The sequence below is a fragment of the Calonectris borealis genome, chromosome 2, assembly GCF_964195595.1.
Source record: "Calonectris borealis chromosome 2, bCalBor7.hap1.2, whole genome shotgun sequence".
In the NCBI taxonomy this organism is placed as follows: Eukaryota; Metazoa; Chordata; class Aves; order Procellariiformes; family Procellariidae; genus Calonectris; species Calonectris borealis.
This window is the reverse complement of record NC_134313.1, coordinates 97,078,189-97,103,893: the sequence shown is the minus strand read 5'-3', so window position 1 is coordinate 97,103,893 and position 25,705 is coordinate 97,078,189. Positions and strand designations below refer to the sequence as shown.

The following is a 25,705-nucleotide window of genomic DNA, read 5'->3' as shown; positions in this document are numbered from 1 at the left end:
CTGGAAGACACGGTATGAAGGGAAGCCTACCTGTCTGGACGCATTAGTGCACTTGACTGCAAGCAGCAGCTTGTCAGAGAGAGGAGCGGTGCCAGGCTGAGCCTGTCTTGCTGGGCGTAAGCCCCGATGTTACACGAGCACAGATCTCCGCAGAGGGGGACGTGCGAGGTACAAAGGCCAGCCTTGTGTGCCTGTGTCTGCGTGCATGTGTGCATGCCAATTTATTTAGTCACCTGCTACTTTCATCAAAATGCACTTCCTCGTTAAACTAGGTGAGCCACTGGTTTTTACCCACTTTGCTATCCCAAACTCAAGGACTTGCAGTAAAATTCTAAACTGAAATTAATTAAAATTGGAGCAATTATAGAAATACAAACCCCTCTCCAGTGTTATATCAGCTTGCAGCTATCTCATACTGATTATCTTTTATTATTATTTGCTACTACTATTATTTTTATCGACTGATTACGGTTATACTGCTGCGACTCGAGCATCCCCCAGTAGTGCCAGCACCCGTCCCCTTCCCCCAGAAGCAGGCGGGAAGCGCGGGGCAGGAGAGCCAAGGGGCGGAGACCTGCTCCCGGCTGGGCACGGCGCTGGGAGGGAGGACCTGGGCGGCTGGGCTTTCTCCCGGGGGCACAGCACCCTTATTAACCGGGCTGGTACCACCCCGCCTGCTGTTTTGGTTTTTTAATTGATTTACTTTAAGAAAAGCTCCATCACGGTATGTGTGTGTGTACATAAATATGTAAAATTTAATATTATTTTAAATTTTTAATATAAATTTATGTATTACTATAATTTAATATGTAAATATTAAATTAAATATTTTATGTTAGCTATAATAAGAGAATATAGAAGATATATATATTATTACTTTAATTTTTTAAAAAATTTTTTAATTCCGATTAAGGAAGGGCCCGGGGCGGGTGGGGAAGGTGCGTGCAGGGGGGTGCCCGAGGGCCCGGTGCGTGTCCGGGGGGAGGCGGGCGACAGCAGCCGGGGGCGGGGGCCGGAGCCGGCCGGGCGGGGCGGGGCGGGGCGGGAGGCGGCAGCAGCCGCCCGGGGCTTTGGCCGCTCGCTCTCTCTCGGCGCTGCGATGGCTCCGCTCCGCTGCGGCCCGGCCTGGTGGCGCCTCCTCTCCTTGGCCGTGCTCGGCCCCGTCCTCTGCGGCCGGCCGGGGCGGGCTGAGCCGGAGCCGGGCCCGGACGCGGGTCAGGCGGCGGAGGCGGACCCGCACGGGCGGCACCTCTACAGCGCGGAGATGCTGCGGCACGGCGCCGCCGCCGCCCCCCACTTCGTCATGTTCTTCGCCCCGTGGTGGGTATCCGGAGCGGCGGAGCACGGCCCGGCCCGGCCCGGCCCGGCCCGGCCCGGCCCGGCGAGGCGCCCTCCTGCCCGCCTCTTCCCCCGTTGACGTGGCGGCGGGAAGCGGCCGGGCCGGGCCGGCGGCGGGGGAGGCCTCGGGGTCGCGCCGCCCTGAGCCCCAACCGCCGGGGCCGGGCCGGGCGCCTTCCCCGGCGGCGGCGGGGGGGGGACACGCGTTAAAAGGCAGCCGGGGACCGCGGAGCGCCGGGCCGGGCCGGGGAGGGGGAGCTGAAGCCGGAGCCTCGCGTGTGCCCGGCCCGGGCCTCGGCGGCCGTGCTGGCCCTGTCGGGGGCTTCAGCCGGCCCGGGCCGGCCCGCAGTGGCCGCCCCCTCCCCCGAGGTCCCGCGGCAGCGGGGCGCATCGGCACCCGAAGCGGCCCCGCGGGCGTGGGCGCCCGGCAGTGCCCCCCGCGTGGGCCTGCCAGCGGTGAGGTGGCTCCGCCGGGCAGTGAGGAGGCGAGCTGGGGCTGCCCTGGCTCTGCTGGGCTGGAGCCGGCCCCGGCCCCCGGCGGCTCTCCCCGTCCCTCCACGGACTCTGTTTCACGTCGTTCCTCAAAGAGTCCAAGAGCGCGTGGTCTCTGTGCATGGGAGTGTTTGCAATTTGGTGACTGTCACTTACCCTGTGCCCCCCAGTCTCACAAATACTTTCACTGCAGAAGTTATGTTCGCTTTGCAGTCACGAAATTTAAGGATAAATTTGCAGCGAAAGTATAACAATAGTGCTGTGTCCCTGAGGACGCAGGTAGCCATAGCAGAGCTGGAGAGTTCTCAGATTTGCAAGAGACCTACTGGGCTTTTGTCCTGGACTGGTATGTTTGACACAAGAATAGTTGAGTGGGAGAACAGGGCTTTGCTGGATGCTACAGCTGTCAAGAGGACAGTACTTCTCATCTCTGGGCCTTTCTAGTGGTTGTTCACATTCTTTTTTTTTTTTTGTCTCGTCCCCTATCCCTTTTTAGCTGACTTACTGATACCCAGTAGAGGTTTTTGGGAGTTTTGTTGTTAGAGTTGGTTGGTTGTTTTTTCTTTGTTGGGGTTTTTTTTCCTCCAAGTTTTCTTAAATTTAGATAAAATAAAGTTAAGGGAACAATGTGCAAAAGTTATGTTTTGATCCTAAGTTATCTGTTGGTACACGGTGCCATTTAGGCATACGTGAATCATGACGCTCTTTTAAATCAACAGCAGAAAAGGATTTCCTTTCAAAACTGAGGAACCACTTTTTTTGTTATTAACATCGACTTGTTTATGCCATACAAAAATGTTAAGCAAAAGCCTGAAAGAGGAGATGCCTGCCTTTGTTCTCTGAAGATCACAAAAGTGGAGGACACGTGACTTGCTGGTGAACGACCTGTGCCTGAGAGTGCTGTAAGGCCTGAGCAGTGCCCGTGTAGAGCACGAGTGTTTCTGCTTTGTTCTGTTTTCAGGTGATAATATCTGTGTCTGTCCACGCTTTGACTGACTATTTCACAGGCATCCCTAAAACCACAAGAGCTTTTAACTTGGCACAGTCTTCATAGGAGACCCTGTGCCAAATGGGCTGTTGCAGGGTCCGGCGTATGCTGCACATCCTCAGCGTGCATCAAAGAGAGCGCTGGCCTTCTAAACTTGGACCACGCTGTGCCGTTGCGAGGGCTGAGGATCTCTGCCCAACTGGAGCGCGAGGGAGCTGCGTCATTTCCCAGACTTGTTGCAGCTTCTCTGGATGTTCTTCTCGCCCTTAGCAAGCCTCCTCCAGATCTCTGGGTCTCGGCTTCAGGGCCCTTGGTCTGGACTCCTGGCTCGTGACCAGCAGCAACAGGGCCGGGTTTCAGGTCCAAGGGGAAGAGAAGGACAAAGGGAACATCCAAGTGCTTGAGAGAGGTGCTTATACACACCAATAGTTTTATTGTCAATGGGATCAGGCAGCAACCTGACAGCCCCGGAGTCTGTATTAGAGCCTCTTGCCCTATTCCTAGGTGATGTTAATGTGCTAATCTCCTAATGCTTCTCACAGAGGCATGCGTTTTGGCACTGCTCCCTGTAGTTATAAGGGAGAAGCCTAGCAAACAACCCAACGTTCAGTTAGGATTGTCTTTCAGATTGCTATGGATGCTGCTAATGTTGCATCGTCAATGCTACCAGTAGGAGTTGGTTTAGACAGAGCCGACATAACTCTTCTCTTCTGGGTTCTCGAAACAAATGTTGCTGAGGGCCTCACTCCCAGACAGCAGTGGTACACAGGAGGTCCTACATTTGTTTCAAATATTGCGGGCTACTCCAAAAAGAGAGCATTCTAAGTCATTTGCCATGAGATGTGTAAGGTTTTTGATCATCAGGCTGTTCCCCTTGGTAGCTATACTTGACAAGGGACAAAACTGTGAGCAGGGTACTCTCTCGGTGGCACTAGATATTCTTAAGATGTTGGCCATGCCAGTTGCGTGTCTAGAGAGGAATGAGGTTCCCCTGGTTCCTTAGCTGGAAGGAGTCTCAAATGAGTAGTTTCATTGTGTTATTTTGACCATTACAGATCTTTTCAACATATGTGGTCTCTTGGTAAACTTCTAAGTTTAAGTCCACTAAGCTGAAGCAGACTTGATCACCAGAGTATGTCGCTGTTGAATTGAACTGTTGACTGGATTTTACCTTAGCTGGATTCTTTTGTCCAGAGCGAGACTGGTCCTCTGCTGCTTGTACCGTTATACTTGCCTATCCCAGGGTCTACCAACATTTTTAATTGGATAATGATTTGTGTTATATCTTGCTGTGGAGCTGCCCTTGCTAGCTGCAGAGCTCAAGCTCTACTGGTGGCCTCCAGAAATGTCTGTGTTCCTCACTGACTCCAGAGGGCTTAACAGTAACTGCAGTTTTGACATATATGGTCCTTATGTACCTTTACATCTCTTGTCGTGGCCCAGGAAGTCCACCATCCAGTTTTGCACATGAGGAGTGCTGACCTGTCAGTGTGACTCCAGGGCAGCCTGGAGTACCTCTATAGGTACTGCCTCAGCGAAATAATCTCCAGGCACAAGCTCTTGTGGCACACGGTTGCTCAGAGTTAAAAGGGCAACCTATCTGCAAACTCTTACAAATAATGTCCTTTCATCCATACCTTGTGATGTTAGTGGTGTACAAGAAGCAGGGGTTTGTTTTGGTTTTTTTTTTTTTTTTTTTTCCCAGAAAGGTGGATCTTTCCTATGGTCTTGTTAGTCTCTTTCAGATCTTCATTTACGTTTGTAAACAGAGATTATGAATGCTTGCACCTTCCTAGCCCATGTAGGGAAGGAAGAGCAGGAGTCCTCACTGACACCCAGGTCTCCCACCGTCCCCGGTGGTAGAATGAAAGACTCTGTAGGTGCATGGGGCTAAGGGAGGTGTGTGACGTTGCGTGGTCTTGCTCTCTTTATTTTTGACTTTTCTGATTTTATATATTCTGCAGCTACACCTTATGAATTTCAGAAAAAGTAATTTGGGGACTGTCTTGTCTTGTATTTCCTTCTATGTAACACCGATTTTTTTTTTTTTTTTTTTTTTTTGAAAACCAGGACTGACTAACCAGTTGATTACTGATTCAGATATAAGCATTTTTCCTGCTTTATTTTCAGTTTTAGCTCATATAATATGAAGAAGGAAGGGAAAGGGGAACTTGCGTATAGCAGAGATCACAGTGTTAAATATGGACAAGGCAGCTCTGTTCTGTGCTTAAAAACCAGTGGATTAATTACTTGAGATTGCCTTACCTAGTTTTCCATGCTAGGTTCAGTAATCCGCACAACTGCTAGGGGAAGGGACCAGGGAATCCAAAATCCCCCTCTTAATTCAAGCTCCGTGAAAGAGTTGAGTATGGAGGGACTTCAGTCTGAAGTTAAATATTTAAGGGATATTTAATTTTAGTAATAACACATTGTATCCCTTCACCATGACAATTCAGAATAAGATCATATGGGAGGTCGTATTCCCCCACATAGTGGTGGGACTATGTGTGACCCACTGTGACTGATTGTAACAGGACCTTATTAAGGTCGGAAGACGTTCTTTATGTTAAAGTAAGTCTCAAGGTTATTTTTTGCCATTATGATATCAGGATACCTGGAAAGATGTGAATCCATGCAGCTTTTCTACAAGTGGACTCAAAACCAGTTCTATAAATGAAACTGTCCTAAATGGGAGCAATTTTCTCCAAAGTCTTAATGGAGTTTTAATTGTTACTTACAAAGTAGACTGTCTAGGTCATGCCAAAGGCAATAACAGCTTTCATACTGTCAGGCTGAGAATGTTTTCTGTTAATCCAATTATGTATTTTTAGATGTCTTGGAGGGTTGGCAAAAGCAGCCATTAAAGAGAAATGAAAATCCACTCCTTAAAATTTTTCATTGTAGTTACAGGAATAAGGTATTGCTATAATGACTGGACCGACTAGAAAAACAATGAGAAGAATAATAGCCATTTTCTACTTCTGGTGAGCTGATGTTATGGCAACTGTATGAGGCCAGTTTTCTGTGTATATGCAGATGTAATTAGTTGGTGGTGTGCTGCTGGGGCAAAGCACAGTATGGGAGGATTTTGAAAAACCCTGTTCAGAAATTAGTCCTGATGTGTTTCATGACTCGCGAGTTACAATTCCTGTGATGCACGCAAGCACAAATGACCTTACAAAGAGGCTAGAAACCATTATCTTCTTACCTGCTGCTAAAATATTTTGAAATGTTAGAGCAGAAAGAAAGCTAGACAGCCTCGCAGGGTTTTTCTAGAAAGCTGGAAGACTCAGAGTGCTTTTCCTAATAGCCTAACAAAGTTCAGGGGGTGTTCTGTAGGCTTTGTCATGTAAAAAGGTAGTAGCATGAAGTTCTCATCTCGTGACGATTTTTACATGAGATGTGTTTGCAACATCCTACAATACTTAATAGTATTCACTGTTGCTCGAGTATGGAAGATTTCTGACTTAACTATTTTAAATTTATCAAAATCTCTGATCGTTCTGCGTATGTCTTTTCCATGGATTCATTCCCCTCTAAAGGTGAGCAACTATTAAGCAAATATCTTGTTTCTTCTGTTGCAGGTGTGGACATTGTCAGCGTCTCCAGCCAACTTGGAATGATTTGGGAGATAAATACAACAACATGGAAAACCCACAGGTCTATGTTGTTAAAGTGGATTGTACTACAGATACTCCACTGTGCTCTGAATTTGGCGTCCGAGGATACCCTACGTAAGTATAAAAGGACGTCTGCTCCTATTTCTTTCTTTTTTAGTTTTCCATGATCCTCTGCCAATTTGTTGAAGCTAACTTCTAAGCTATATTTTTGGTGGGTTTCTTTGTAGTCCTTTGGACCTCATATGTTCATATTAAGCTTTTTTACCATGTTGCCAAGTATCGTGTGATATATACTACTCTTACTCTCTCATTTTTTTTTAAAGAAACTGTTTTATGTCTTGGAAGAGGGCTGTGTTTAAATGAAGTCCAGAATTGTCATTTTCTTTTCTCTGAGAATACCTCTTTCTCAAGCAACAGTGCATTATATAGCTGTGATATGCATGATAGAGCTGGTCTCTGTTAACGGTACTTTTAAAAATAACTTGTCACAAGTTCATCAGTACACTGCATCATTCATAATTAAGGTATAGATGATCTCTTAAAGTTTTGAGTGAACTTGGTGCTCATAAAATGATAAATTAACAGTATCACTTAGCATAGCAGTGGTGATGTACAGACTTTTTCTAGGTAATTTTGCTTATGTTGATCTAGGAGAAATTCAGCTGGAGTTTAGGGTTGTTAAACTTACCCTGTTATAAAGGATATATGCCTTACTACCTCAGCTTTGGTAGGCAGAAATTGATCTAGAGTATCTACGAGAGGTCAGCCTGCATAGTGCTTTTGGGTTAGATATGCGTGCTCCCTTGTTAGCTGCCAGAAAGGAGCAAAGGGATTTTTTTCACTTGTGTCTTCTTTAAAGCTTCTTGCAAAAGTGGATGGGATCGTTTCAACTGCTTTACCAATTACTCACCTTAGTAGGGATAAGTGGAGAATGTCATCTTCTGTAGCCCTTCCACAGCCTGTATTTTTCAGTTTCCTTCCCTTTGCTCACTTTGGCTAGTGTTACAGTTGACCCCAGCAACAGCCTGAACTTGACATACGCTCCTGGCTGCACCCACTTTGACGCAGATGAGTGTGACTGAGTAGAAGTTGAAAGTTATAAATAGCAAGGCCCTTGTTGAAATAGGAATTGTTCTTAAGGGCAGTTTGTGGCTTAGTTCCACTAGAAATACCAAGAAACAATTCTATTTTAATGTCCCCAAAAGTGAGCACTGGTTGTCTTTCCATATTTGAATAGATTATATTGTGGTGCTTTTCCTTGTAAAATAGAAAAAGAGGCAGAGATTTTGAATCAGAAAAAAATGAGTGGATGTGTAATTGCTCCCCCTCCTCCCCCCCCCCCCCCCCCCCCCCTTAAGGTCATTGAATATCTAGGAATAGTTAGTGCTCGCTTTCATCTACTTGAAAAGTACAAATGATAAGGCATCTGCTAGTTATAGAAATACAGAAATGAAGGGGAGTTCATGATATCAATTCTCTTCCTGTCTGAGTCAGTTTTTAACTAGCCTGTTTTTAAAAACCTCCAGTGAGGGAAATTTCACAGCTTCCTCAGGCACAGAGGGATTGTCGCAAGTCCAGGATGTGCTGGTCCCTGCACTGCTTTTCCAAACGCCCGTCAAAGGAAAGGCTGCATCCTCTTTCCATCCCCCTGAGAGTAAAACCATCTGAGCAGGTCCCCGCGCTTGTTAGTACAGTTGTCTCGGGATTATTTGGTGCTGCAAAATACTCTCAGTTGAACTAGAGAAAACTTACCCTCGTTTGAAGAAAATAAAGGTGCAGCTGGCTCTTTAAGCCGATACCTTTTTTTTTTGGTTACCCTTCAGAAGTACTGCCATGAGGTGTATTTTAGATGTTCTTCTGTTTCATTTTTGTTGTTTCCTTCTTATTATGAAGTTGCTTCCCCCCCCAAAAAAATTTGACTTTTTATTATCACAAGGAATATTCATGAATACCTCAAATAGAAAAGGCAGTGGGAGCTCCTATCTCTTTTGAATGTATTTGCATTATGTGGTTTTTCAACACTTTCATATGTTCATTTTTTCCAACTGTGGAACAAGAAAAGAGAGAAGAACATTTCAAGAAAAAGAAGCAGCAGTACAAAATGACAGCTTGGCAAAGGGAACTGAGGGCTAGGTGACAGTAGTAACTGAAACTATCATTTGCTTTAAAAAATAAGACTAGGTCAGAAGTCAATATTCCCCCTTTACCAAATATATTTCCAATTTTAACTTAAATATTTAATAGTAGAAGCTTTAGGTAGTTTATGGAAGGGTTTTGATAGCAATTATTAAATGTTATAATCATGAAGTCTTGAATCCCTACAAGCAGTCACTTATTTCCTTGCCCTATTGACTTGTTTCAGCATGTTTTTAATCAGTTTAATACCACATGAAAAGTCGTACATTCCAAGAGCAGTCAGGGAACAAAATGTGAGAAAGAAATTCCTGGAAAAACAGGCATTGGATATTTTTCCTTTGGTGATGGAGAGGGGTGAACAAAACAAAATTAATGCTTTTTGACAAACTGAAATAGGATTCATAGGCATAATGAATGATTAACCTTAGAACTGAACGCTGCAATGTTTTATTTGCTCTTGCTTATTGATCAAAATAATATTAGGCTATGTTGATTTTTAATATGGTATTTCTTTTTGCTATTTTTAAAATCTCCTTTAAAAGCTTACATGGGAATGAAAAAGTGTCCTAAGTTCTAGCCATGACCCATTAAGTTGAGGGAGATGCTTGATGCTGATGTTAATAGTCCAGAGAGCTGTTATGCAGCCTGAGCTGTGTTTCTGTGGATTAGCAAAGCATGTTAGCTTTCTGAGATTGTTTCCTGTGTGAAAATTTTTGCCTCACGCTTTTCTACATTTTGATCCTTTAGCCTAAAGCTGCTTAAACCAGGACAAGAACCTCTGAAATACCAAGGCCCTAGGGACTTCCAGGCACTGGAAAACTGGATGTTGGAGAAACTAAATGAAGAACCATCTGTAAGTGAAAAGGAAATAAGAAAAGGAAATATTCCCTTCTGCAGACTTGCTTATCTATCATTTCTATAGGTTAGGTTTCATTTTCCAAGAGGAAATCCACTCCTGAGAATAAAAGTCAAGCGGCAATAACAATATGGAACAGCTTCCACATATGTCAGAATAGTAATTAAAACTCTCATCCTGTGACCTGCCCTTTGTTTCCTGTATTTAAAACTACAGTACATAATGCGGTTTTTAATGTTTAGCATTTTGACATTTTAAGATACAATTCTTAGTGTCAATTCAGTTGACACCTGTAGGCCATATGTTTTTAGAATAAGAAAAGCGATTTAGCTATAATATGTTATAAATTGCATTTGTGTTGGGCTTAATTACCTCTTAAAACATGGATGCCATCTTTAGCTCAGTTATTATCTGATAATGCTGTAGCCTAAAGAAAGGGTTTAAAATAATCGCTTAGGTAAGTTAAGCTAATATCGTCACTAGGAAAACCCTTGAGTTTAGGGGTAGCACTTACATATAGTAGCCAAGCCTCGCCTAAAATTAAATTTATAATTGCAGTTTCTAGTCAAGATAAAGCTTTAGTGATTGCTGAACCCCAATTAGAACATGATTATATTTAAACAAACATGGTATTTTTACTAATTAAACATTAAATGCTAAACTATTTCAAGAAATGTACTTCGAGGTTCTTAAAAAAATTCTTTCCAGCTCTGACCCTGGTATCTAGAAAGCAGTCACTAGCTTTTGCTGAAGTGCCAATGGGTTTGCTGCAAGTTATACCTATGGAGTGTTTGCTCATTTCCCATTGTTGCCTTCATGGAGCCATTATGTCCCTCTTTCCTGCATTGGGGGTGGGAGGGTGGGGGGGCAGAAAATAGCTTTTTCACTAGCTATTTTTAAATAGCCCAAAGACCACTGAAACTGGTGCAATGGCAGATGTGGCTGATGTGTGATGCTACGGAGGAACTGTTGTGTAATCTGAGTGTATTAATATATGGTGATGTGATGAATGCCATAGCAATTACTGTGCTTTGTGGCAATACTGCAGCGAGGTGAAAGAGTCCGTTATTCCAGTGACTGTGATAGCTCTTTTCTGTGTGGTAGTCTTTTTCACATTCTGCTTTCAAGTAGTTGTTTGTTAGGAAACATTAGATACCTAAATCAAGCTCAGTAAGGACATTGCTTTAGGAATTTAAAATTTCAGAGTACAGGGTTTACAACACTAACACAGAATGGTGTGATACAGGAGTCAAATATCGTGTATTTACTGTACAAGACAAATAACATTAATTTTTCTCATGAATAGGATCCAGAACCTGATGTGGAACCACTAAAAGCCCCTGAACCTAAGCAGGGAATGTATGAACTCTCAGCAGACAATTTCAAGATGCACATAGCAGAAGGTAACCGTTTTTTTCATAAGCAAGAGGTGTACTTGCTTACAAGGGACATCAGTAGTGGAAAGCCTGCAACAGAAATGTTAGTTTTCAAGGTACCTCCTTCCCACTTTTATTTTCCAGTAAGACTTAGTGAAAGAGGATGAAACTACAGACTGAGTAAAAATGCAGTAGTTTAATTACATATTGCACACCATGAGAAAGTTTGAGAACAGCACTCCACTCAGAAGGCAGTAAAATTAAGGCCCCTAATCACATGAAGAAGCTAGTGGGGCTTGCGCGACTAAACCGTCTCTTTTCCCGTGTTCCTTGTTCAGTCACAGCTTTGCCACTCACTTTGTGTTTTTTGCAAGTCCCGTTTTCCCCTTCCCTGTATGCTGACTTGTTCTTACTCCCAGGCTGCTCTTCTGGATAAATGTAATCCACCCGCTCCCTCCTTCCTGCCCCATCCCACTCCAGTCTGGCCCCTCGTTATTGTTTAGCTTCCTTCCTCCTGCATTTGATGTGGGCAAAACACTTCACCTCAGTTTGGCCGTTTTAAAAAATACTTCATCTGGAAGCTTTAAAATTAATGCCAGAAGTGATACCTAACATGGGAAATTTCACCCCCCACATGGTGGGTTTTTTAGAGAACGAGCGAGATCTTGCAATACAAACTTTGGGCTGCTGTAACAACAGGTGATGCTACCATCTCTATCTGTTTTCTTAAAAAAAAAAGGCTGGATTAAATTAACTATCTGTGCCCATGTGATACCACCAGTGAGGTAGATACTAGAGCTTCTTAAAGTAACCATTAACTAATTAGAAATATTTTCAAGTGTAAAAGAGCATTTTGTGCAGCTAACTTAAAATTTCCCAGCCTGGCTTAACACAGAATTACATCAAAATTCTTCATGGATTCTTCTCTAAGCCATCAGGGAGATGCTAAGCATTAAACAACTTTACAGTCTGAGAAGATAGTTAAGTTTAGTGTATTGTGTAAACGTTTTAATATTTTTATTGTAATATTTTTATTTTGTATCCATTGGCGTTCATAGAGGAGACATTCTCATGGTCATATCTGATGGTGGAGCGGGTAAAGCTGTTGTCCTCTCTCGACTTCAGTTACAAGAAGTTCAGTGCTTAAATTTAGCGGGAGCCTTAGCAGCTCCAGCTGGGAGGTTGACTTTTGTTCTTGAAAAGTGTCACTTTACCTTTTTGGTGCTCTAGGGCAAAAAGAATTTTAATTTTTTTTCTATCAGGAAGGAGAGTATATCGCAGAGTATGTGGTGTAGAGTAGCTGATTTTGACTAGATGTTCTTATTCATTCGTGAGAAATTTCAGTTTGCAGTTTACTTGACCAAAGCAAAGCATGTCAATTAGTTTGAAAGTATTCCTGGTGCAGAACAAGCAAGTTAGAGTACACTACTATTGCAGTTCGCGATTCCTGGTTATTTTGTGACGTCTTTCCTCTGACTTCCTTTTGTGAGCAAGCCCTCAAACTAGAAATCAATTCTAGTAATATCAGCCCCAAAGCAGTCTTCAAAGGATGATGAATAATTCTGTTAAAAAGAGCTTTTCTCTAGTTGCTGGCGTTTCCTTCAAACTAATTTGATTTTTTTTTCTCCTTGTTTTAATTAAGTTCATTTTTCTTTTGTATTAACAGAGCCTTGCCTTGATGCGTGCAAAAGCGTGCAGCATCTTGAATTAATAGGAATCTTAATTGAAGGAAATTACATATTCTGGTACTCTGCAATTAACATTATACTTTTAAACTAAACATTAGTAGGAGATAGTACAGAGACTCTCCTCTCTGTAAAACACCACAAAAATCTATTAAAGGCAGTGATTTCTGAATAGTTGACGTGAAAATACAGAGAGCAGGGCAGAAAAAGGAGAATGGAAAGCTGAACAAAATTATTTAGGTAGTTCATGGATTTAACGCAGTGGTGTTTCCAAAGAAATGTTTAAGTTGAAGTCTAATACTTTAATTTATGCTGTTACAAATACCTGTTCCTTTGTGGCTCTTTCTGCTCTGTAATAGGGCAAGGGATTGACATGGTAGAATTAGACATTGTAGCAAATGGTTAGGTTAAAAATACCAGTTTTAATATCTCATTTGTTGGCTTGAGGTTGTGAAGTTGTTTGGATTTTCAGGCAAATTGGCAGCACTGTGGGACTGCATGCAGTATTGAAAACCTAATTGCTGAAGTATTCTGTCCTGGCCTTTGATTCAGAGTTTCCTATCTTTAACTCAGGAAATACCATGATAAATTTGCAGTCTGAGATTAGTACCTAGTCTTTAATTGCAGCCAAATTCATTCCAAATGAGTTAATTTTTTTTTTTTATCTTTTTTTCTTTGACTTAAAAGGTAATCACTTTATCAAATTCTTTGCCCCTTGGTGTGGGCATTGCAAGGCTTTGGCCCCAACCTGGGAACAGCTGGCTCAAGCCTTTGAGCATTCAGAAACTGTCAAGATTGGCAAGGTAGGTGAAGTGCTCTTAGTCTGAAAATGTGTTTTGTGTGAGTGAGTATTTCAGCCAAGTATCATGCTATTTGTGCTGTGATTTGCACGTAACAGTTGTTTTGTTTGTCACCACTTAAATCCTTTTATAGTCATAATTCCTATTTTAATTTTGAGATGGTTATCTTTTTCTTGCACATCCAGTAGTTCACTCTGTTTTGAAGAGATGGCTGTTTTATTACAGTGACAGGACTCCCTCATTTTAAGCCAGGACTTGTTAGAAGCACAGCTAGCTCCCTGTGCTTCAGAGAGAGTTGGGAATAAGTCTAATACTTCATATGCAGGGAATATTTTGAGATTTGTTTTTTATTATGCTTCCCCTCTGTCAGAACTTGATAGACTTTAGAATTTATTTTGAGTGGGAAAGTGACTTCCAGTTTGCTATTTACAACGTCGGATTCTATAGCAAGTTTCAGACCTCCAGGGCTCTTTATGATGAATTTTTTCTCCTTTTTTTTTTCTTTTTTTTTTCCCCCCCCTCTTTACCCCCATAGAACTTTCTAAAGGTTTCAGGGGGTCTTCCACCTTAAAAACTGATATCTTGTCCTGCTTTACTATTTCCCTTAGGGTTGATAACCAGATTCTGTGGTGTATTTACCATGGGAGCTTGTTACTTGTACGTGGAGTGACTTCTTTGCAGAGGTATGGAGGTGGTTCGGCAATTGCAGTTACTGGCTTTATTTGCTGACCCATACCTAAGTCCAGGTGGCTCATGATGTGAACCCCTCTGTATTTGCCAACGGTGGAAAACTGACTGGGCTCAACTTCCATATCTTTAAGCTTTCAGAGGGGTTCCACTGATCTGAAGGACTGCATAACAGTTAGCAGTGCTGTCAGTCCTGCAGAGGGACAAAAACCCAGCTATCTCCCCTGCCTCTGCCCTCATAGCGCTTTCAGCTGTTACTAGGGGTGATGAGCTTGACTACTTTTTTTTTAATTATTATTTTTATTTTTAATGCTTTGAAAATCTGCAAATTCAGATACGCTGTAGATGTACAGAGCAGGTCAGCATAGTTGAACTTTAGAAAAGACATATATAATTTTGAGACCTGGTGGATATAATATTAGATTCCCTCTGAGAATAAAATATCAGAGGCTATTGCTCCTTTGATAGTGTTTTTACCAAATGTTGCATCTGCTGATTTATTTTTTGAGAATCTGGAATGCTTGCTGTCTGATAAAATCATTGCTTAGCTTAAGTATCTTCTTAAAGCTACCATTCTCTGTTATCCAGAGCATATAACCAAAAAAGTTCTAAAATTTATGTTTTATTCAGTTGTCTGTCATGTTCACAGTTACTATTACTGATATTTGCTATTTAATACAGCCACTAAGATTTGTCTCGATGCCTAGTCAATTTTCTGTAACTGTGTATGTTATGAAACTATTTGAAACATGTCTTGGCTGAGATTGTAAGTCTGTAAGTAAACTGGAAACACAACTGTTTCTAAGAAGGTTGAATCACGACCTTCGTGTGGTCTGGGGGAATAGTGTCTTAACAGCAGTGATACCTACTGGCAGGATTCTGTTTAATCTTCAGAATTGATCTTCAGTGATCTGGAGCAAAGTGTTTCTAATGCAAAATTGAAAATCCAAGTGCTGTGTCGAGCTAAGGCTCCAATGCTTAAGTTATCTTTTTTTATCTGCTTCAAAAAAGATTATAAACTGGTGACTTGACAGATTGGTTTATGACATATTAGAATTGAATGTTGCTGTGCACTTGGAACTTCCCTTGGAGCAAAGTTAACTTGCTAGCTGTTGACATGTCTTCTGAAGTCTTTGAAGAGTAGTCTTTTCAAAAATGGATGAGCCAATATATCTTCACTTTAAAGCTCTCTCACATTAGCGTTTTGTGTCTTACTGTCCATGCAGTGATTTTATTAACTGAGAATACCAAGTACTTGTTTTAATTGGAATATTTAATTACGTCTTCATTGTTCTTTGTAACTGTTACTGCTTCCTTCTATCCATACCTCCCTCCCCAATCCCTTCTAAAAAAAAAAAAAAAAAGCAAACACACAGCCTCCCAATTATACAACCAAACCACTATTTGGAAAGCAGACATAATCATTCTCAAGACAGTACTTGGTACTGAGTTTTGCCAAGCCATGCATTGCTAGTTCCTCTATTTTTCTGAGGTTTTAAACATAAGGGAAGCTATGATGCTTGTTGTATATTTATTTTATGCACTGAATGGTTTATATTTTTTTTCAAAATGTAGGTCGACTGTACGCAGCATTACGAAGTCTGCTCTGAAACCCAAGTTCGTGGCTATCCCACACTCCTCTGGTTTAGGAATGGTGAAAAGGTGAGTCTGCAAGCTCAGCAAAAGATCAGACCATTTTTTGAGTAATACTCGGACTATGTTTGCATTCTGGGAAAAAAAGATCAAGTGGGCATATAGGAAGGTCTGCCTGTGAGACGAAAGGATGTTGGAGGTTCAGTCTGGTACTGGAAGAGGTATCCTTCATCCACAGATAAAAGTTAGAGCTTTTTGCTCTTTGTGCTTTGCAAATAACTGGTACGATGTTCATAAATCTGTAAGCAGTATCTCCAATTATGCTACTGTGTAAGAGAATTCTGGGTGTACTTTATCTTAATACCTTACCTCCTATGGAACACAAAACCAAAGATGAAATAGAAATAATAAAAAATTATGTAATTTTCACAATGTGTATCAAAAGGTTCTCATTTCTAAGTGGTGCCTATCTGCTGAGTGATGTCTGAGTGATGCAAATTTTCCTTCTTATAAATCTGAACACTTCATATGACACTGAGAGTGAGAGTCCTGTGCGCCCAGTTGACATTTTTCCTTGTAGCAATTCAAAGAATTACAAGATTCTGAAGTTTTGGGGAAGTAAAATATTTATAAATACCATGTACATGAACAGCAGCAAATAAACATATTATAAGTAGTAGTGTTACTTATCATATGTTTCACGCTTTCAAGATAAATGTATTAAATGGATATTAAAAATAGGTCTGCAAGCAGAGAACCCAGGACTCCTCTTTTAGGTCTTACCCTCTAAGTTTTGGAGGGGTTTGGGTTTTTGTCCTATTCATCTTGCATTCCTTTTTGAACATCTACAGTATCAGAGACGTAAGTTTTGCTACTCGGTCCAGTTTAGTGGCTGTTGTTTGTGGAATTTTTCTGGCACTCTAAAGAGAAAGTGGCCATAAATACATACCAGTGCACGTGAGGTTTTATAAGCACCCTGATAGGATCAGATACTCCAGGGAATTTAAATGAAGCAGCACCTGGGTTTTTGAATCCCAACCGGATTCACACAGGAGATAGGCGGCCTTGTTACTGCTCGAGCAGCAATGCCTGGCACATGTCAGAAGCAGAACCGAGGAAGCTGAGGGAGTGCTCAAGTCAAACGTGGTGGCATGTCCAAGGTTAGAGGTGTTTTCAGTTAATTCAACTTTTGTCTCTATATGGCGTGAGGCTGAAGACCGGCAAGTGTTCTGCTATTTCTCTAGAATCGTTTTCCACCTACTTTATTTTTCAGATAGCTACAGATGACAAGGTACCTTGCCAGAACCGTACTATCTTGATCTAGAAAAGTTAGCTGTGGTTTTTCTCAACAAGCCAGATCAATTTTTTTTTGACGCTTTGTAATTATTGAAGTTTGAGTTGCTCGGAGTTATTTGAATCAAGAGTGCGGTGAAAGAAAAAGTCAGATCACTGCTGTTGTATTTGGTAAAGCTGAATCTCAGCCATTAGTCTGAACAATATATTTCTGTTGACATCAAACTGGCTTTTCTCCATTGGCAGTGTGGTATTCCCTGGTGGCATACTGCCACCAGAATCGCATGTTCCTTCGTGGGCTATACAATATATTTAAAAAAAAAAAAAAACACAAAACAACCCCAGCAACTTTCCAATAACCTGACCCAGAAATTCCTGGAAATCTCTCTGGCTGCTATTACACTGTTCAGTAACTGGGGGGAGGAGGAGGAGAACTGCTTCAGCCATCCAGCATTGTTGCCCATAATGCCGTCATCCCCTCTGTCATAACTGAACTCTGGCATCACACCATCCCTCTTGGTTAGATGCAGCAGAAACCCTAGGAGGGATGAACAGGCACTGACCCTGCCCTGCTGAAATGGGTACAAACAAGCAGGTATGGGCTTCTTGTATCATCTTAGATTAATTCCTTTGTGATTTAGACCCAGTGTGGGGAAGGTGGCTGTAGGTACAAGTGATATTGTGAATGACAAAAGAAGGCAAATGCATAGGAAGATGGAAGATCTAGCTGGTTGAGGGCTTTACTTGCAGGTTCAAAAACGGGACTTGCTTTCCTGGGAGTGGTGCTGTTGGAAATGCCTGCCCCGCAGCAGGCAACTGTTGTCTCTTCTCCCAGGTGAACTTGGGCACCCAGAGAGCATTGCCTTGCTGTTTGGGTTTTCCGGGGATGCGTGACAAGTTGTGTGGGCCGGAGGAGCAACTGTGTAGTTGAGGCGACATGCAAGTCAGTCTTTCAGCCCTGTCAAAGCACTGGGCAGAGCTCTCATGGTAACAGAGACCACCACCAAACAGCGATGGGTATTTTATTGTTCCTTGCTGTAGCTTTACGTTCAGAAAAATAAATCCTTGAAAATGCTGGCTAGAGTGAGAGATGAAGGTCGAAGTGGAAATTTTCTACAATTTGCTTCTACGTTTCTAAAATACCTTCATTTCAAGGAAGTTTTAGATTGTTCTCTTTTGGTACAGAAGAATCTATGGCAAATCCTGAAGACGTGGAGCGAATGGAATGCCATGGGGAGGTTTAACGACTAGATAATTGTATTTATTATGAATATGTTTACACTTGGCAATCTTATGTTTTGCTGATAATTATTTATTTGCTAGATTAACTGTATAAACACACTTGCACAAACTATTTGATAATTGTAGGGTGACCAGTACAAAGGGAAGAGGGACTTCGATTCCTTAAAAGAATATGTGGATTCCCAACTACAGAGCTCTGGGAAAGAGCCACCAGCAGATAAACCTGCCGAAACCCCACAGCCACCCGCAGAACCCACCCGTGTTGAGGTAAGTGCTCCCACACTCTGCAGCGGTGTTAAAAGTGTTCAGATTGTTTCAGCAGCCTGTCCAAGTCTTCCATGTGTTTCTCTCTCTCTCTGATAGCTTGACAATTTCTAGATGTAAACTGTACCAAATACTTTCCTGGTTATTTTTTTAGTAATTAATGAGTGGAATCAGACCATAAATCCTAGTTTACTAACCTGATGAATTGGAGAAGGGAAAAAAAAAAAATCTGGCTCCTTTTTTATGGTTGCAATAAGTTGTTTAGATAGTGGCATAAATGTGGTCTTTTTTGGTCTGCGGAACTGCTGGCACCTCGGTCTGTATGACAGCATATGTCATTGCTATGAAGATGAACGTTTCTTGCAAGATTCTCACTTGAACGCAAGAGGATGGCGCATGCTGCTAAGCCACTAAAAAAAGCCAGTGCCCCATACTTATTGACTATCTGCAGAAACAACAAACAAGCAAAGATTATGAAGACTGATCTAAATGTGGCAAGGTAACGTGTCCTGTGACAAGGAAACTCCTTGGGTTTGGAGGCTTATTCTAATCCTGGTTGTAGGAGCTACAGGGGTTATGAATGTTGCCAAGGAATAACTTAATCACCTTTGCATAGTTGTACTTCATGTCAGTTAGTTTTCTGTCTTTTTTTAATCACTTTGGCATTTCATCTGCCGCTTTTCTTGTAGCTGAATGTAAAATTGGTGAGGCTGAGAAACTAGGGATGGTTTTCAAGCATAATTTTTCATCAAATGTGGAAAACATACTTCTGCCTAGAAAATAAGGGGCAGTGATTTACACTCCCTTGTGATGTAGAATGAACTTATGTAATTAAAAAGCATCAATATTACTAATAGAAATTCTCTCTCACAGGAGAATATTACCTTTCCCAGTTGACTTTTCCAGCAGGGTTACTAATCTTACATAAAGTGGCTTACCAAAAGTGATGTTAGGTTTGCAATTTTCATACCACTCAATTTTTTTTTAAATTGACCTCCTATTTGGAAGATCCTAACAAGCTAGTGTTAGTACAATGCAGAAAGTAATTAGTCGTCTTTCTATTTTTATAGAAATAACATAAACCACATGTGATGCAAATTCCCACTTATGCCTTGCATGCACCAGCACACATACAAACACGAAAGGATTGTGGGGGGATTTTTTTTGCCAAATAATAGTAGATGCAGTGTAGGGCTCAACTTTGTCTTTGCAACGTTACAGCCCAGCTTTGGATGCCACCACTTCTTGGTCGCTTATCTTCAGACATCTTGGTTCTGGGTTTGTTTTCACGAGTTTTGAGACAAGGGGCTGGCCCCTGTAGCCAGCAAACACTGACTGCATTTACCATCAGCAGCCCACACCATGGGCAGCAAAAGTGATGAGTCCTGACTCCAAATTTGTGTCCCAGTGTTGAGCCCCTACGTGGATTCCCGCATGTCTTACGTGGGCCAAGTACGTGCCAGCCCTTTCACGGAAGCTGTACTTTTATGTCCGTGAGACTTCTCTCCTGTCAGACGTTGCTAAAATTACTCAAAAATGATTCAGAGGGATTAAGGTAGAGTGACCAGCAGATGCTCAGATATATGATTGCATAAGAAACCAAGCTAAATGAGCTATCTGATCTTAAACTTATTTTTGTGGTTATATAATTCACATTGCTGTTGTGATAGTAGTCTACAGATCTTTAAAATGTGTTTTACTGTGTGGATCATAGGGAGGACATCGTTTATGGGGTTTTCAGATTTGGTATCTTAGATTGTAAATGATGTTTGGAACATCTGTTTTAGATATCCATTTAGGAAATTCAGAATAGAAGAATACGTATTGACATATGTTCATTTTTTCTTCATTTAATAATTTGTAATTATTTAATAATTAGAAAGTATAATTTCTAATTTTTAAATCTTTAGAAGTAGTAACACTTCAACTTAATGGAATAACTTAATTTCATGAACTAACAGCTATTTACAGAAATGTTTATCCAGTACCTTTAATTTGAAATGTCAAGTTTCTTTTTGGCTTCTCTTCATAAAACTCTTACTGGGTTTAAAGTAGAGTTGGTAATACTGTCAGTTGCGGTCTTGTTTTTGTTTTGCTTTCATTTGAATTTGAAGCTTTTATAGGCATGAGGCTTATTTATTTATTTTTAATCCCTCCTACCCTTAAGGGTCTCGCACAAAAAATGAAGTTTGTTACGGTTCTGTGCTTTCATGAGACTGTCTGTAAGCAGTGTGCTATCCTCCCATCGCTCCCATGCCATTGCTCCTGATGTTATCAGGAGTAAAAATTCTTCCTGGCATCCACGCGAGTGTGGTGTGGTGATGTCCTCTTGACAGGCAAATACGTGTTTCTGGTAACAGCTTTTTCTATGTATGCAGTGCAGGGATATAGCAGAGGGAGAACAGCTGTCAAGACATCACTAGTATGCCTTAAATACCTCATTAAACTCTCAGATGGCCATTACCTGCTTTAAGCCAACTCCTCTCAGGGTTGTTCCTTGAAACATTTGCATGACAGTGTATTAAAATGAAGATGATTTTTTTTCCCAACAGCTAAACATTTGGATACAGGCAAATCCCGTGAAAATAGGGATGTTTTGTTCCTCCAATTATGGATGAGATTCAGTGTGAAATACGCATTTCCCTACATCTCTCTAGGGGAGGAAAGCAGCTGAGGGGTAAAATTGAGGTGTGTTGCTGCTACTGTGTTTATATTATCAATAATATTATATTTTCCAGTTTGAGTTTCCCTTTCAGGTAGCTAAAAGCTCATTTGGCTGATGTTATAGATATATATACAAAAAGTTTTGACTTTTTTTTTTTTTAATTGAACAGGCTGTGGTGCTTTCTCTCTCTGAAAAAGACTTTGATGCAACCGTTGCTAGGGGGATCACCTTTATTAAATTCTATGCTCCATGGTAAGAAGTTCGCACCTGTTGTTGTTCAGGATTATTGCTGGTCTAAGCTGCCAGTGCATTAGTTGCTGTAGGTCTTCGAGTTGTGTGGAGTACTGTATTTGTTGTCTGGATCTACAGTGTGAATTAACTGAAGAATGTGTGTGTTGGCAAGAGTTACAGCAAAAAAGCTCGATCTGTTTTAGCTTTCTTGGGATGCCTCTCTGTGGAAAGGCTGACAGAGAAGCTTTACTCTGTCAGCCTCCAGGTAAGGCTGGGGAACAAGGAGGGTGAAGCTTGCTTTGCAGGCTTAGCGTGCTCCTATCCCTTGACTCGGGTAAGGTGAGGGGAGCGTATCACCAGCGTTGAGGAAGGAGAGCACGCTGGCCTTTGGGCCCTCTCCTGCCACAACCAACCTCTCTTGGAAGCCTCATTTGAGCACCTGGGAATTGGTACAGACTGTAGAGCTATGGATAATTGGCTGTTACTCTTCAAATAACTGACAAAAACCTAATTTGCACAAGTGACGATTTTGAGATGTTCTTAAGAGTATATTGCATGTAGTATGTTCTTATAGTGACCCAAGGTAGGAATGTCCAATGCAGACGTGTTGGAGGTGTAGACACCCAGTGGAAAGCACTGGGCAGGGGGGAAAGTAATGTCCTGTCTGGCATCTGCCATTACTGGTGTATCCAGCAGAGCCAGGGACCCAAGCTGGGGTGAGACCTCGGTATTACAAACTCGTAGAACCAATATTTTCCCTCTTTTCTTACTATTCTCTTTCTGAGACAAAAAGAAAGTTTTACGTTTCTCGCTCTGGTTTATAGACTTCATCTTATTTGTGCCTGGGTTGAATTTAATGAAACTTGCATGCCGTCTTTTTCATTCATTGCCCAGTCTCTTAGCCAATAAAGGAAGCCTAGCGTAGGGGTAGAGATTAAAATTAAGCTGTATTTCACTGTGTGAAAGATAACACATCTCTGATTTCATCACTAGCCATCCTGTTAATGCAGTATATAAAATATAAAAAGATCTTTTGTTTGGGGTGGTAAAAGGTCACCATTGCAAAGCAACACAAGCAAATGCAACCCATATTTAAATGTACTCAGGAGTATCAAAATATTTCAGCTTAACTTTGACAGTGGGCATGAATGTGTTTCGTATTGTAGGCAAGAAGTACCAGGGAAGGTTTCATTTACGTAATCTCAGTGATGCAGTCTTTTCCAGTGTTGTCACCCTTTTTACCGCAGTGTGGTTTGCTGCTTGAGAGCCACTTCTATGCTCTTTTATGTCCGAAAGACCCGCTTTTGGATGTGGGCAAGTATCTGCCACCCCTGTGTTACGAAATACCCTGCCCGTACACAGCCCTCCCGCCCACCCCCACCCCCCTTCACGTTTACAGCTCTTCACTCCCTTCATCCTCTCTCTGCACTGAGGGGGACTGAGATTGAATCTGTGCCTGTGCTGCTACTATGCCACCAGCAGAACCAGCCGGTAAATTCAGTTTACACCTGTGCACAAAGCAGCTTCTAGACTGATTTCTGAACCCAGGACTTCTTGGCATATGTAGGCATTCATTATTTGAGAAACTTTGTCTGGAAAAGCTTGAGATAAAGAAATGCTCCCTTTTTAATCAACTTTTCTTAATAATACCGCACTTTAACCATCTCCTCATCTTGTGAAATTCTAATGGGGTGCGGCTGGATCTCACAGGTATGATCAGTGTTGGATGGCAGGCTGAGAAGCGGTGGCTCAGGATGCAGAGAGTCAAGTTCTTAAACCAGTGTGTGCTCCCTGGCTGCAACGTTCAGAAAGCCACCGTTTAGGAAAATACTTCCTATATTTATGTAGCTGGTATCCTAGTTTTACCCCTGAAAGTCAGGCTTATGTATACCGTTGTAGTGCTCTGCATATAAATGACCTTTTTCTCTTCCAAGTGGATTAACTTATGTAGGGCTCAGCAAACGCTATTATGTTGCTTGCTAGCTCTGTCTTTCAGTTAGTTTTGGATAAATATTAATGTTAACTTGCATAGTAAGCATAAAATCATCCTGTTCTAGTAGTTTTTGTGCGTGGTCAGAAATGCTTTTATACTGTCACTGTGTATTAACAAGGTGGTTTAAATATACACTGGCTTGCATTAAGAAAACTTTTGCTGAGACATCTTTCATTATTTTTGTAAATGCCCTGATCCAGCCTCAAGGCAATTACGGGTCTGTTTCAATAACCCAATTAAGGTGCAGCTGGGTTAGAATAGAATGAGCAATGCAGCTTTAAAGTCTAAAGTGCTTTGGGAATTCCTGAAGGCAGTAAGAAGTTCAAGTTATGAACTTGGCTAAGCCAAGTTCAAAATATAAACAAAATTAATACTTTACTATAGTTCCTGCCATTTTACAGTATCATTTTCTCTCTTGACACTAGTGTTTCATTGTGTGTACTCTCTGGACCGCATTCTCATGTTACTGTAGAGACACAGGGGAATAAAATAGAAATAAGCTTTTTGTTGTTATTGATGATATAACTGGAATGATTATTTAATACAAATCAGAATAGGGCCTGATACTTTTTTTTCCCCATCTGCTAAGTGAAGCTTATTGACTATCAAACAATTCCATTGTGGATCCACCTGAAAGTACAGTGGTAGTGGTTAAACTTCAAAGTACCTTCGGTGAAAAAGTGCATTAAACTACTGGAGCGCTTCATAGAAACAGAATCTGTGTTGACAAATGCCTCTCTTAAAATTGAGTTTCCAGCGTTGGGCGGTGCTACATTGGTCGAGGCCGCTAGGAACTGGAAGAAATTTAATAGGGAAATTAAAAGGTCATTTAAATAATTAAACTCGGTCTATTTAGCGTTAGCATAACTGGCATATACTACCTAAAAACTTAACTTGTACTACAGACGTTCTGTGCCTTACTTAAAACATGCTTGTTTCTAAGCAAGCTTTTTTCATTTAAATATTCTCTGTGCTCATCTTTATTTGGCTTCGTATTGCTCTGTAGGGTAAAATGTTAATGCACCGACATCCAGAATACCATTCCAGACGAGACTAACGAAGGCCAGAAACTACTTCAGTGCTTAACTTACATAAAATCCCTCTTTTTCTTAGCTCATTTACTGACATAATAGTGCAAGGGAGTTGGAGGGCCAAATCATTAGGGGATAGGAAGGGCAGCTAGTTAAACTTACAGCTATTGCAGCAAGACAGTAGAGATAAACTGGAAGGTATATCTGCTAAACAAATCCCTCTCTTCTGTTTCTAGGTGTGGTCACTGTAAGAACTTGGCTCCAACTTGGGAGAACCTTGCCAAAGAGCAATTTCCAGGTTTGACTGATGTCAAAATAGCAGAAGTAGACTGCACTGTGGAACGTAATGTCTGCAACAGATTTTCTGTAAGTGTGAAAGATCTGACATGAACGGGATAGTATTGTGTACCAAATGTTAGCGGCTCCAGTGTGCAGCCGAGCCGGCTGCTGCATTGTGGGTGCCCGGTGACAGTGCAGCTGCGCTCTCCAGTAGCCAAAAAAGAGGTAGTTCACAACAGCACCTGGTGACACCATTTCTTTCCTGGACTGTTTGTTCAGACTCGGTCATTTTCATTATTGGCTAAAGCTGAAGACGTCCCTAATTTAAGAAGCCTCCCCCTGTGAAAGCACCAAAGCAGTCTTGTGGTAGCCGATGCAAGTTCTGTTCCTAGAGGGAAAAAAGTCTGTTAGTGCTGGTAGGCAGACAAGCGAAGGCAGAGTTGGCGCTGCCATTCCAGGGCCCTAGAGGAATGTGTATTACCCATTCACTTACAAATGTTCAGAAATTGCAGGTTGGCATTGGAAATTTTGGTGTGGTGTTTGGGTTTGTCTTTTTTTTAATTAAAATGGCTTATTGTTTTAGAGGGGTTTGGCAGCTTTTCAGTCTCAGGTAAATACAAGTGAAGGATACCAGTGAGTTTGGACATTAGTAACAAGTTTCTTTTTTGTGTGCGTGTGTGTGTGTGTCTTTTGAAGGTACGTGGTTATCCTACACTTCTGCTTTTCCGAGGTGGAAAGAAAGTCAGTGAACACAATGGAACAAGAGACCTTGAATCACTGCATAGCTTTGTCTTGCGTCAGGCAAGGGATGAATTGTAATAAAAGTCTGGATGCTCCTTCCGTGGCTGTCTTTGTACAGTAGCTGAGGGATTTCAGTCATTGCTAATTTTCAACTAGTGTATGTGGGGGTGGGGATTGGGGCATTTTTTTCTTGTTTTTAGGAAATTGAATGTACTAAATATCGGTATCTTCCCTCTGTGTGTGTGTTAAAGACATGCTACCCTGTGTACTACTAACAAGTAGTTACTGTGCAAATTGAGAATATTTTCAGCATTGGTAGTATTACTGCATTTCTGCGTTCCTGCAGTGAAGTGTAAATGGTTTCCTTTGAGACTAAAATACATTAAGAAAACCCA

The 25,705-nt window shown here is 41.7% G+C and overlaps 1 protein-coding gene across 1 annotated transcript; it reads left to right on the top strand.

Moving 5' to 3' along the window:
* Nucleotides 1-1,059: 1,059 nt before the first annotated feature.
* On the top strand, nt 1,060-25,705 carry TXNDC5 (thioredoxin domain containing 5). The gene is made up of 10 exons (XM_075142662.1): nt 1,060-1,320; nt 6,403-6,552; nt 9,322-9,427; nt 10,737-10,833; nt 13,179-13,294; nt 15,554-15,640; nt 18,233-18,373; nt 21,205-21,287; nt 24,527-24,656; nt 25,266-25,705. The coding sequence occupies exons 1-10, from the start codon at nt 1,100-1,102 to the stop codon at nt 25,386-25,388; spliced, it is 1,254 nt and encodes a 417-aa protein (XP_074998763.1). The 5' UTR covers nt 1,060-1,099; the 3' UTR covers nt 25,389-25,705.